At 34.7% G+C, this 13,355-nt stretch overlaps 1 protein-coding gene across 1 annotated transcript; it reads right to left on the reverse strand.

Moving 5' to 3' along the window:
• Positions 1-696: 696 nt before the first annotated feature.
• Positions 697-2,150, reverse strand: LOC141674712 (uncharacterized). Its single transcript, XM_074481413.1, has 2 exons — positions 1,412-2,150; positions 697-1,145 (listed from the first exon to the last, which is right to left on the reverse strand). The coding sequence occupies exons 1-2, from the start codon at positions 2,148-2,150 to the stop codon at positions 697-699; spliced, it is 1,188 nt and encodes a 395-aa protein (XP_074337514.1).
• Between the last annotated feature and the right edge of the window lie 11,205 nt (positions 2,151-13,355).

Consider the following 13,355-nt stretch of genomic DNA (forward strand, 5'->3'; position numbering starts at 1 on the left):
CATTGCCTACAATACTCCAAAAGGTCTGACAGAAACCTGGGTTTAGTCCGTCCGGTCCTGGCGCCTTATCCGGATGCATGGAAAAGGCCGCTTCTTTTACCTCCTCAGGCGTAATATCTGCCAGTAGAGTCTCATTTTCCCTAGACGATACCATGTTAACTCTTTCTCTATCACTTAGCCTCCCGTCCACCACTTGAGCCTTAAATAATTCTGAGAAGTAATTTTCAATAACTTCCTTAATCTCCCCAGTTGTTTCTTTCCACTCCCTTTCTTCATTCCTAATCCGCTGCATTGTATTTATCTTCTTTCTACCAGAGGCATAACTATGGAAAAACCGCGTGTTTTTATCCCCTCCTTGTAACCAAAATTATTTAGCGCATTGTTTCCTGCTTCTCCAGTAGCTTCATATACTCCCATAGAACATCATTGTACGACTGAATGCCTTGCATATCCCGTCTAGACCTTAGCTTACGCAGCTTTTCACGACATCATCTGAGTTGTATCTTGTATTCTCGACTTATACCTCCCCTCACTCCTGTAGCTTGTTACAACAGGATATAATTTTTTTTGTTAAGTCTCGATTCTCTTCCTCTTGCCAGCAGTTCTTCATAATTTATCTGCAATCTTTTTCTTTAATCCAGCTATTTTCAAATCTGAATCATCTTCCTTTAACCTCATAAACTTTTTTCTTCAAATTTAAAACAGTGGTAAGTGGTCAGATGTGGCCACTTCCAAAACTTTAATCTCCGCCTCAGAAAACATAATTCTCCAAGCATTATTTGCAAGACCACGATCTAAACGTTCTTGTACCCACCCATTGTTTCCTCGTGATTTTTCCCACGTATAATTTTCACCTTTGAATCCTAAGTCACTCAAACCACATGCAGTAATTGTATCCCCAAAACCTACCAGTAAATTTCGTGGGTGTATCCGACCTCCTCTCTTTTTATCTGCATATAACATGTCATTGAAGTCTCCTATTACGCACCACGGGAGTGTTGATCTAGTGGCTAACTCCCTAAGAATATCCCATGATTCTTGACTTCTCTCCCTTTCAAGACAACCATAAAACCCCGTGTATCTCCAGCGTCCAACACTACTACTCTCCACTTCAAAATCAATGTAATCTTTACTTCCATCTAAGACTGTACATCCACACTCATTTTTTCACAGCAAAGCCAAACCACCGCTATGTCCTTGAACTTTTATACCCCGCCATCCCGCAAAGTGCAAGCTTTTACAAATCTCTTCTATTTTATTAAATTTTGATAATGTTTCAGAAAGGAAAATAATGCTAGGTTGTAGTTGTTGGGTAATTTCTTTCAAGAACCGAACTGCACGTGGATTACCTAGCCCACGGCGATTCCAGGCTAGCAAACTCATTGTTGAAGGCGGGCCTGGAGCACAGGACCCGCCTCTTGCACGTTTTTTGGCCCAACGGATAAATTTGGGTCCATTAGGTTATCCAGCCCAATAGCTAATATTTGATTTCCGCCATCAACTCTTTTCCTTTTAATATCCATTATTATCCTATCATTTTCAAAACCATTATTCCCTCCATTATCTTCTCCCTGATTTCCTGTGCTGTTCAAATTTCTGTTAGCCATCCAAGTCCCCCCAGTTTCCTCGTGATTTTCGCAAATCTTTCCATCTATTTTCATGAATTTCGCAACTACATTGCTCCCCGCCTGCATGCTGGTTGCCTCTGTTTTCTGATCCTCTGTGCTAGTCATCACCGCCGTATTCCTTAACCATTTTGCACCTAAATTATGCTGTTTGCCTCCCTTCATTGGTGCTCTAAGCCAAGTACCATATGCCTTTTCAACAACTTTATCCGGGTGTGCATACACTACCGAACAATCTCTCTCAGAGTGTCCCAAGATACCACATACAAAACAAAATAAGCTCAGGCGTTCATACTTAAAGTTCACCCAGTTCCATCCCCCACCTTCTCTTTTTATCTTCATTTTCCGTTTAATAGGTTTCTCCACATCCAATGTAACACGAATATGAAAATACATTTTCCATGCTCCATTAATATTTGTAGGATCAGACTTAATGAATGTACCAATGAATCCACCTATGTTCAGTAAGAGCTTTTCCGATACCAACCCCTTCGGCAAATCATAAATCTGTATCCATATATCCATAGTGTTTAACGGGACATGTGGATTCTCATTTTCTCCCAGTACATGATATATTAGCAAGCTCTGTTCAAAAGTCTAGGGGCCCCCTTCAATAACCTTTTGCAGATCAAGTTTATGAAAGAAAACAAACGAGAATCGTTATTCACCCAAGTCATGAATCTCCATACCTTCTTTTGGTCGCCATAAAGATGCCACCATATTTTGCATTGCATCGAAGTTTATATTCTTATCTGTTAAGAATCGACCAATTAGAACAAAAGAACTTTCTTTAACTCATAGTTCTTTGTTAGCAATGATGACTCCATCTTCCTCCTCATCCTCCAGGACAAGATTAGCATACATATCCTCCAGAGTTTTTGCCATGTTGATATTAATCATTGTGCTGAAAAATTGAATTTAAAATGAATGAACTTGTTATTCAACAAGACAAAGAACTTGCAAAGGAGCAAGACTTAAAACTTATATACAAATCTCAGAGAGGGATTCTAATTAGGTTGTAGAGAATTGTACTGGTAGGTGTAATTGTTAAGAGGTCCTATTATTCCAGCCTTATAACTTCTTCCATGTTCTGTCCGTTATGACTCTGTGATCAGCTAGCTATAACTGAATCTCCAAATATATCTACTTGCCGCATTTGGAGTGTATTAATCAAATTCTCCTTCTTTAAAACACTCACTCCTCTACTAAAGGTAACTTCCGACTTCTCGTAATTTATTTCAAAAAAAAATGAACTCGTAATATTAGTTTAGCGCCTTATCAGGAACTCATGTAAGATTCCTTGATCTTGCAAGGCATTATGTGAGTGTATGTATGTTAAAAATAAGCTACATAAGCGGATGTCAAATTTCTCCATTTCATGTTTGAGTACTGGTGAGTGTTAGAAGTTGTGAGCATTGTGACTTTGTGAGTAGTGTAGTTGGTTTGTCTATTTGATATCCGTTATGGCATAGCTTCATCGGGTCCAAACACAAACACCTTGTAAAAACCTTCTTACGAAAAAAAGGTACAACTGCAGGCCTCGGGACATTTCCTTGCTGCTATGAGCTGGAGTGCCTCATGTATGTTTTTTTTAATGTTAAGATCAGTGTGTTTCGAGTGTTTGTAAATTTGCATGACAAGTCATACTCATTGATTCGGCAAGATGTCTCTCATGTAGACATGTGTTGTGCTGCTTTACACTCTGCCGGCGTGTACATTTTATACACATGGAAGAAGCATTTTGGTTTATTGCTTTTTTTTCTTAAACGCTTTAGGGGGTGTTTGGTTCAACAATATTGAATATAAGGTATGGGGTTGGAATAGAGATGTACAAAAAGCCTGGGCCGAAAATCTGGCCCGGCCTGAACCGGTCAAAGCCCGGTCAGGCCCGGTCGCTGCCCGGGCTTGGGGCATCGACGGACCCTATATTTTTTGGAAAAACGAAGCCCGGGCATCGACGGGCCCTATATTTTTTGGAAAAACGCGGTCCAGTTAAAAGCTCAGGCCTCGGCCCGATTAAAGGCCGGTTAAAATCTGATTATTCTAATATATATTCTTTTATATTTATGAATTTACATTTATTATATATATAAATAATACTTTAAACACATATATATGTACATATACGTGATTAATAATATTATTTATATACTTTATTATAGGATTAATGAAAGAAGATATAGTAAGTATACTATATATATTTGGATAACATTGATAAAACATATTATTCTATAAACATGTTTATTTTTTGCCAAACTTAAATATTTTCAACGAAATAAAGTTTACATAAAATGTTTCATGCAAACTAATACATTTTTACGATGATCTAGTTGCTAACATATGTAGTCTTCAGGATCTCTAAAAAAACTCGATCTGATTTAAATTAGAAAAAAGCCTGGCCCGATCCGATCCGGTCCGAAAAAAGCCCGGTAAGGCCCGTCTTGACATTTTTGGAAAGCTCGGCCCGGCCTGGTCAAAGTCAAAGCACGAAAAGCCCGGCCCGGTCAAAGCCCGGGCTTTTTAAGGCCCGGGCTTTTTAAGGCCCGGTCAAGGCCCGGCCCGGTGGGCCTTTTGTGCATCTCTAGGTTGGAATGGATAAAATACATATCTTGTGTTCAATTGAGTATTTTTAATTTTAAAACCCATAACTCAAACCCATAAGGTATAGGGTTTAGAAACCCATGTACAAAGGTGGGTATTGGCCATATCAAACCTTTAGGTATCATTTATCACACGCACGTCACTTTTTACGCTCGTTTTTTTTCCCGGGCTCTGCTGCTTCACATCTTCCCGCGGCCTCACTTCTTCTTCCCGCAGCCTCACTTCTTCTTCTTATCATCTTCTGCTTAAGGTACGTTAATTTTTTATTTCTCCAATAATCTGATAATTTTGCAAGTAAACATATATTATTTTATCAATAATCAAGAAGACATATACATATATACGTAAATCAATAATCAATAATCAAGAAGATATGTACATATATATGAATTATAACTCAGATGTATGTATATATGTAATTGTTATGTGCATACATTTTTATAAGAATTATGTGTGTATTCTATCTTATCACTTATGTGTTTTTTATGTAAGTTTGATTTATAATTTGTGAGTAATTTTATACAGAAATGGATGAATATAGACTATCATTGTTAAAGAAGAGGAGGAGAAGACAAAATGAACTACTTACAACTTTATTCGTTATTATTAATAATATGATAATCGTGTATTTGGTATTGCGTACAATTGGTTTGTCTATGCATAAAATACATCGAAGTAGAGATAAAAAAACGTCACAGATAGATAATTTAAATGAGTTGATCACATATAGTGATGTTGCTTGTAAAAGCCAGTTACGTATTAACAGATAAGCTTTTTTTTGTACTTAATGAGATGGTTAGAGATATTGGGGGATTGAGAAGTACTCGGAATATGAGTTTAGAGGAGATAGTGGCTATGTTTTTTTGCACACTGGCTCGTCACAAAAAATTAGGACAGTTGGAACATATTTTCTTAGAAGCGGAGAAAGTGTGAGCAGACAATTTAATTTATGCCTTCTTGTGGTTCTTAAGCTACATCAACATTTGCTGAAAAAGCCTGCCCCAATAATAGAGGATTGCAAGTCAAATAGATGAAAATCCTTCAAGGTACATGTTGGAATATATAAAATTTACTTATTTAATTAAATAATTAATTTTAATGATTTATATGTGGGTATAAAAGATTACATTTTAATCTTGTAGAATTGCTTAGGAGGTCTAGATGGTACCTTTGTTACCACTCATGTAAAAAATGAGGAGAAGGGACGATATCGAACACGAAAAGGCAATCTTGCAATGGATGTCTTAGGTGTATGTACACCAAATATGAAATTTATATTTGTCTTATCTGGATGGGAAGGTTCCACACATAATGGTCGTGTTCTACGAGATGCAATATCTAGGCCTAACGGTCTGAAGGTGCCTCAAGATAATAAAAATAACTAAAATAATAAATTTAGTGAGTTTATCAAGATTCATACTAAATTTATTCTTTTTATTTTATTCAGGTTGTTACTATTTGGCAGATACGGGTTACACAAATTGTGAGGGGTTTCTTACACCTTTTTGGGGGCACCATTACCACTTGAAAGTATGAGAAGATCGACAACCAGCAAGTGCAGAGGACTATTTTAATATGAGACACTCCAAAGCAAGGAATGTAATTGAAAGAAGTTTTGGCTTATTGAAGGGAAGATGGGGAATATTAAGAAGCCCTTCCTTTTTTTTCAATCTGAACCCAAGCTCGTATAGTAAAAACATGTGTTTTATTCCATAATTTGATTTAACAAACACATGCCCACAAATCTTGAGGTTGATGATGATTCAGCTGACAAATATAGTGATAGACATAGCGATAGCGAGGGAGATGATAGTGATGAACAAGTTGAATACATTACCCTTGTTCAGTCATATAATGCATGGACTACTTTCAAAAATGACTTAGCACAAACTCTATTTAATACTTGGAGAGCTAGTTAGGGATGCATTATCTTTGTTATCTACTTCAGTCATTTGTACCTTTGTTGTAATGCCCCCAAATATGGGGTCAGAGGATTTGGTCGTCACTATGAAATCTCAATCCAAATCAACATGTTGAATCGAAATGCAAATGCCAGCGAAAGATATTTATTCATTTATGACCCCAACTAATCCAAGATCTTTTAAGATTACAGTTCTAGAAACAAGATATCCAAATTTTACAAATAAATTTTTCTCTTTCTTTTAAAACTCTTTTCAGTAATTCTCAATCTCAAAACTTAACCCGCTAGTATAACTTCGAAAAGAAGTATACTAGGCCCAATTATTAAATACACAACTATAATATACTATAATATAAACAACTTTATACAATAAAACTTACACTAGTGCGCAAACCCTGGACCAATCACCTTTCAAAAGCTTTTTCTTTGCTTCCTCGAGTTACGCGGCTAAACAGCGCAAGTTAATCCTCACTGGAGGTTAAATTTAAATACAGGAAAGTATGAACGGAAGATATGCTCAGCAAGATTATTATAGCAAATATAGGGTCATTTTGATATAAAACTGACATCTGCAATTGCGCAGAACATTTTAAAATCATAATTGCTATAACAGAAAATTTATTAAAGAATCGGATAAATATTTCTCACTGTATTCAAAACTCTTTTGATATTTTCGAGCGAAACGCTTCAGCAATACTTTGAATCTTGACGAGAATAAAACTCGTAAAACAGTGTTTACGAAAATATCGTAAACAACAATAACAAGAAATAATGATTATGGAGTAGATCATAAGCTCATTCAAAACTCAACTCTTGATATTAATATTCATTTTGATGTCATATCAAATTAGATATCAATACAAACTTTGATGCTCACAACCTACCCGCGCTAAAATATGGAAGTCAACATCAATCATCTGCCTTAATACCGCCTTTGATATTTAACAACAACTTAAATATCAACATCAATCAACAACTGAATTAAAATTGTATTTCACCTTTATTCAAAACCAAAACAATTGATAAATCATTCATTATAAGATTATCAAAAGCAATATAATAATTTAGATTAGAATTCTCAAACGACGGTGTGTTGCCGCTGGTGATCAGCCGCGGAGCAACACCGGTATGCCGAAGCATATCCAACTAAACAAATGAGGCACCCAAGGCACATATCGGCCTAAAGGTATTATATCCTGTATAATACCTAAATCTCCGCTGAACCGCCGCCACGGCCTCTTACGCAATTTATGATCATCCAATCTTCAAACCTTTTATTGAGAGGGGTCATAATACTCGACACCCTTATAAATTTTATTCGCCCATTTACTTGGGCAGAAAACCCAAAACAACATCATCTTTCTCAAAATCCAAAATATTTATAAATCCGATAGTTGGATAAGTAAAATACTTGATTATTCTGAACATAGAATAGCAGATAAGGACTTGCATAAATGGAATCATTTATTTCAGCGATATGTAAAACATTTATCTATTCAGAACTGAGAATAGGGAAAACAATACTTGCATAATAGGATTCAGAATATAAATCACTTGAACAATAAGTGATGATAGGGATACTTGCCTTTGGGTTTTTAGCAGTTAGTCACACACGCAACATCGCAATTATCTCAATCTAGCATCTCGAGACATCATCGTCTTTTACTTCGCTAAATCTCTGATATGCTGGTCATGCAATGCGGTAACCCAATATTCCAAACTATTCAACTCTAATCTTCATCCGTTCCATCTGGTCCTGATCAACTCGGATGATCCGCATCTATAATTAAAAGATACAACTTTAATCGTCTAATCCATAATCACTCGACGAACTGCGCGTCAATACCCTATCGTCTACCCATACGATAGCCCACACATAAATATAACAGACAAACACAGGACTCGTGATCCATATATGCACATAATTCACATAACACGTAAACACATAACTCATGTATCACATAAATCATATCACACATGACTCAGTTCGTTAAAAGGTTCGACTCGGTACGTTTAAAACTGAGATCAGGTCAAAAATATGATTTATCGATCAATAATCGACTCAGAATGATTCGTAAAACAAGCAACCTTTCAAAATAAAAGGATTTGGGTCTCGAAAGTATTTTTTATGAAAGCGGAATATTTTTCTGAGTCTGTACGCGTTCGTTTCATATTAAACGGACGAACTGTTAATTTATTATGAATAAAATAGGAAATAAACGGGAATAAATCAATTAATAATAATATTAATTTATTTTTAAATACTTAAATATAATTTTTAAAAGTTTAAAATAATTTTTAAATCATTATTTAGGAAAAATCAGAATTAAAAATGATTTTTCCATCATTTTTGGAATTAAAACTATAATTAATACAAATTATGTAAATAAACTGATTAATTATTAAAATAATTAATCAATTTAAAGGAATAAAATTTTTGGATTTTTGAAAATAATAAAAGAAAATAACTTTTGGAATTTAAAAATAATTAAGTGAATAATTTTTAGAATTTACAATAATAATTAAAAGATTTTTAGAATTAAAAGAAATGGTTTTTGAAAATAAGAAATGAATTTTTGAATAAAATTATAAATCAAATTTACGGAAACATTTCTTTGAAATCAGGAAAGGGGTGATTTATATAAAACCCGGGTTTTATGAAACAAAAACGGGTCGGGTCCTTGGGCAAATGGGTTGCCAAGAACACCAAGAACTCGCCGGAAAATCTATAGATTCCGGCTTATTCTCGGTGGTTTCGGTGAACCCCGATTGTCCCTCAAACCATCTCATTCCAGGTCATTCTTTAGCTAACTCATCCGCAAATTAAATGGGCAACTCAAAGTGAGTTACCACCGCAACAGACGAGCTTGAGCTCGTCACTTCTGGCCAATTAACAGCCAAAAACCGGCGAACTCTTCGGTTTTCCGACGAGCTGCCCGACAACAACCAAACTCAGCAACCTACATCTAAAAACAAAGCTTGTAATCACATGAATCTATTCACGCATCCATAATCATCAAATAATCAACAAGAAGAACAACAAATTTGATCAAAAATTCGCCTTCTCAAATCGAATTCAAACTATCAATTCTAATAATCAATCAATTCAGATTTATACTCTAATCGACAGTAAATATCGTATTAAAACTGATTATAACATCAATAAAAACCGAAAATAAACACAACTCAGAAACCCAAATTCAAGAACAATGGTCAGAAATCGAATTTGTGCAATAATCAACCTTTGATTGAGATGTTTGTATCAATAGAAGGAGCATGAACAGGGCTTCATTTCGAGTATTATAACGTCAAAAACGGATCATCGAAGCTCCTGAAATCACTGGATGAAGAACAAGAATGGATTTTCAACCCCAAACTCAAGTTCTTGATTTTCTATTTTGTTTTTAATTAAATAAATGAAATAAAATCAGTATTTAGGCTATCTATATTTTCTGAAGTGTTATACCCCAAAATCAATTTAGGGTGTTTTTATCCCCTAATTAAAATAATTAGATTAGAGGGAATAATTTTGAAAACGATAAAATATAAAGTTTGTATCAAAATTCTCAAAAATTGCGAGTAATTCAAAAATGTAGAAATACTGGGTATTTGAAATACGATTGATTTTATAAAAGTAAAAACATGAATTTTGTGGGTCTTGACGTCTCGGTGGGGTCCCGGTCCGTTTATTTTTGAAAAACAGAAATGATCCTTAAATAAACAGAAAATCCCCAAAAACACATAAAATACATTCAACACACATACAACGAGATAAAACGAATAACGCAATTAAACACACATCCAAATTATAGATCGATTCATATAAATACATCTTAAACACGTAACAAGTATCCTACGGGATCATATCGGATCCGAAAATAGATTACTTAGCCGCTAAATAACTATAAAACGATATAATTTAATATCAGATTTGGATAATCATCAAAACCAAGCTTCTTATAAAATACCCTACGAGAAAATAATGTAAAAATATCTCGTCTCTCGAGAATACGGGTTTTGTTGATTTATCAAAATGATTGTCGTATCGAATATTATACACCGGGACGCGTACGGGTCAAACCGTAATCCGGATTGAAAAAGTTAAAACACGGAAAATGTCTGGAATTACCAGATTAGGTTAGGAAGGAGTTTTCGGAAGAGTTTCGGGTTGTAAAAATGTAAAAACAGTTGAGGTTGGACGATTCCCGGTTTAATAAAATAGTTTTGTAATTACTCAGAAAATAATTAATAAATCCATAAATCATTATAAATTCATATAACAGCCCAAAAATTACCAGAAAAATATCACAATTATCTTCCAAGTTGCGAATCCGATTCACATGAATATCATTTCAGATTTTCTATTTAGTTTAAAAAATGGCATCATCATAGAAACATTGGAAAATATGTTACATAGCAAAGTCATTTCAATCAAAGGTAATCGTACAAGCGACCCTCAACATCAATTTGAGTATTAATAATAATACTCGAGCCATAGTTTTGTTAATGATACCGCGATTAGGGTGTAATAAAGGGAGTCCCACTTTTTTTCTCCCAACGAGCAAAGAATAGTTCTCAGTCATCTGAAGAATTTGACATACTAAATAACGTTTATAGATGGTATATTGTACTTCTTTCAGATATTTTTATGCAAAAAGTATTGTTTATAATTTTAAGGATTCTTTTGGATATCATTTTTTTATTAATTATAAGAAAATTTAAAATGCAGATTGTAATAGTTCTTTTAGTTTTTCAAAAAGAGAATAATTCAAGAAAGATAAAACTGTGAACTAAATATAATTGGTTACGAAATGTTAAATATACTGAAAGTATATTTTAGAAGCTATATCATATTGATAAACTGCAGTGAATTTAAAATAGACCTTGCCAATGAACACGACTTAAAGAAAATGAATATTATTAAACCAACTAAAGCAATAATCTTCCGTTTTCCCTCTTAACCAGATCTCAACAACTTAAACAAAACATGCGCAAGCACTCAACAGTCGGGCTACTTACATTGATTAATAAAACCAATTAAAGAAACATAAATGTATATAAACGAGAAAATCAAACATGCTAGCTTATCAAAGATACCCATATATTGAGACCCAATATCATAGATTACTACTCAACTTCTCCTTTCGATAAACCTTTGAAAATCTCTCATTCTTACTTCATCTAATTATCTTTATGTATCTAGTTACATATCATCCAATGGGCCCAGTATTAATCCACAACCTTTTGCATTTTGTCGAGTATCCTTCGTTGGAGTCTTGTTATTTTTTCCATCCCCATCAAGACATCTAGCCAGCCTGCTGCCAATTTCACGCACTTAATACATTTCAATAATGCCATTTAATTTTTTTTTCTTTGCTCTAGTTGTTGTATAACTCATGCATGGGCTACGCTGATGCACCAAGGTCAGATTTTCTTGCACCACGGATTTTTACGACATCAAAATTGTATACTCCACAAATCTGAAATAAATTAAAATAATTAGATATAAAGATTTAGACTTAGAAAAATATAAAATCATGTATTAAACATCTTCCATGTTAGGAACCCGACTTACATGAATAACACTTCAGATTTTCTGTCTAGTTTAAAAATGGCTTCATCATAAAATATTGAAAAATTTGTTACATAGCAAAATTGATCCACCAAAGCTGATTGTCGGAGCCGCCCTCAATTTAGGTATTAATAATAATACTTCAGCCGGAGTATTGTTAATAATACCCTGACCGAGGGGAGGTGAAGAGAGACCCGTTTTTTTCTACCAAGAAAAAAATTGGTCTCTATCATCTGAAGAATTTGACATACTAAACAATATATTTATAGGTGACATATGGTATATTTTTCATATTTTTTTAATAAAACCGATATCATGTATGATATTTAAAGAATCTTTCGGATATCATTTTTTGATTATTATATACTTTACCGTAAGAATTCATTTTTTTAACAAAAGAGAATTATCATGTTGTTGAAATATTTTTATGTTAGAAAAAGATACGATATTTTATTTTTTTAAATATTTTTAAGATATCATATTTATTTCTTAAAGTAGTTTTTAAATTAGTTATACAATATTGTGTTGTGTAAAATCAAAATTAATTTGTATCAATGATATATCAAGATAAAATTTAGAGAAATTACTAAAAATGCTGGTGATAGGAAATAAATAAATCCTAATTACGTAATTAATGTTGCATTAATTACACATGATTTGGGCCACAAAGCCCAATAAGAAGATGTATGACATTCAGACCAAAAAGGTTAACACATTGATCAGGCCTGATGGACCAGATCAGGCCTGATGGAACAAAGAAGGCCCACAAACCTGAATATTAATTAATTTCATAATTAATTAAATAAGGGATTAAACAGCTGTCAATATGAGTCCTAATAGGGACATGAATCTTTGTAGATCAGCCCTCAAGGGATCAAATCGAATAAGGAATCAACTTCCTACTTCCTAGGACTCCAAAGTCCATTCTGACTCTGAGACTTGCCCATCAAGTCTCCTAACCCAAGTCCGATTCAAGGAATCCCAAACATCTATATAAGGGGCCTCACCCCACGAATCAGAACTACATTTTTTAACTTTATCCTTGACAATTAGCAAGGTACGTAGGCATCTTGTAAGGCAGATCGAGTCACGAAACACAAGAGCAGTCAAATCGAGCCTCGAAGCTCACGTTCCTTGGTAATAAATACAACAATAATTATATCTTAGTTTTTGATTCATAACATTTGACACCGTCTGTGGGACAGCACAACAACAACTATGGCGAGAATACGGAGAACAAGTAGCGCCCTTGAAGGAGGAATACCCGCGGGGACAATCCAAGCGATTTCGTCAACCGTGGAGGTACCTCCGCACTCAACCTATGCCGCCACCCAAGGAGAAGCCCAGTTAGGGGCAACTGAACCTCAACCACAAGGGACGATTTCCTCGGCTACTTAAGGGACGAATTCCCAACTTCAGCAGCTATATACACCTGTGAATTCTCGACCTGTTGGGTATGAGTATTCAATTATTATGACTACTAACCCCCTTATGGGATGCGCTTTTACCCCGAGGTTGGAGGAAGTGGACATGCTGGACGGGGTGAAGCACGAGGGAGAACACCCCCTACATACAAGGTTTGGCTCCTATCCCGGAGGATCGGGAATTTTCTGGTCCTTATACTGAGAGAGACTCT

This window comes from Apium graveolens, chromosome 7, assembly GCF_009905375.1.
Source record: "Apium graveolens cultivar Ventura chromosome 7, ASM990537v1, whole genome shotgun sequence".
Lineage (NCBI taxonomy): Eukaryota > Viridiplantae > Streptophyta > Magnoliopsida > Apiales > Apiaceae > Apium > Apium graveolens.

Coding starts and splice junctions, on each gene's coding strand:
- LOC141674712 (XM_074481413.1), bottom strand. CDS start 2,150: ATGGATATATGGATACAGATTTATGATTTGCCGAAGGGGTTGGTATCG. Junction 1,146..1,411: donor AAAAAACGTGCAAGAGGCGG/GTCCTGTGCTCC, acceptor GTGGATGTACAG/TCTTAGATGGAAGTAAAGAT.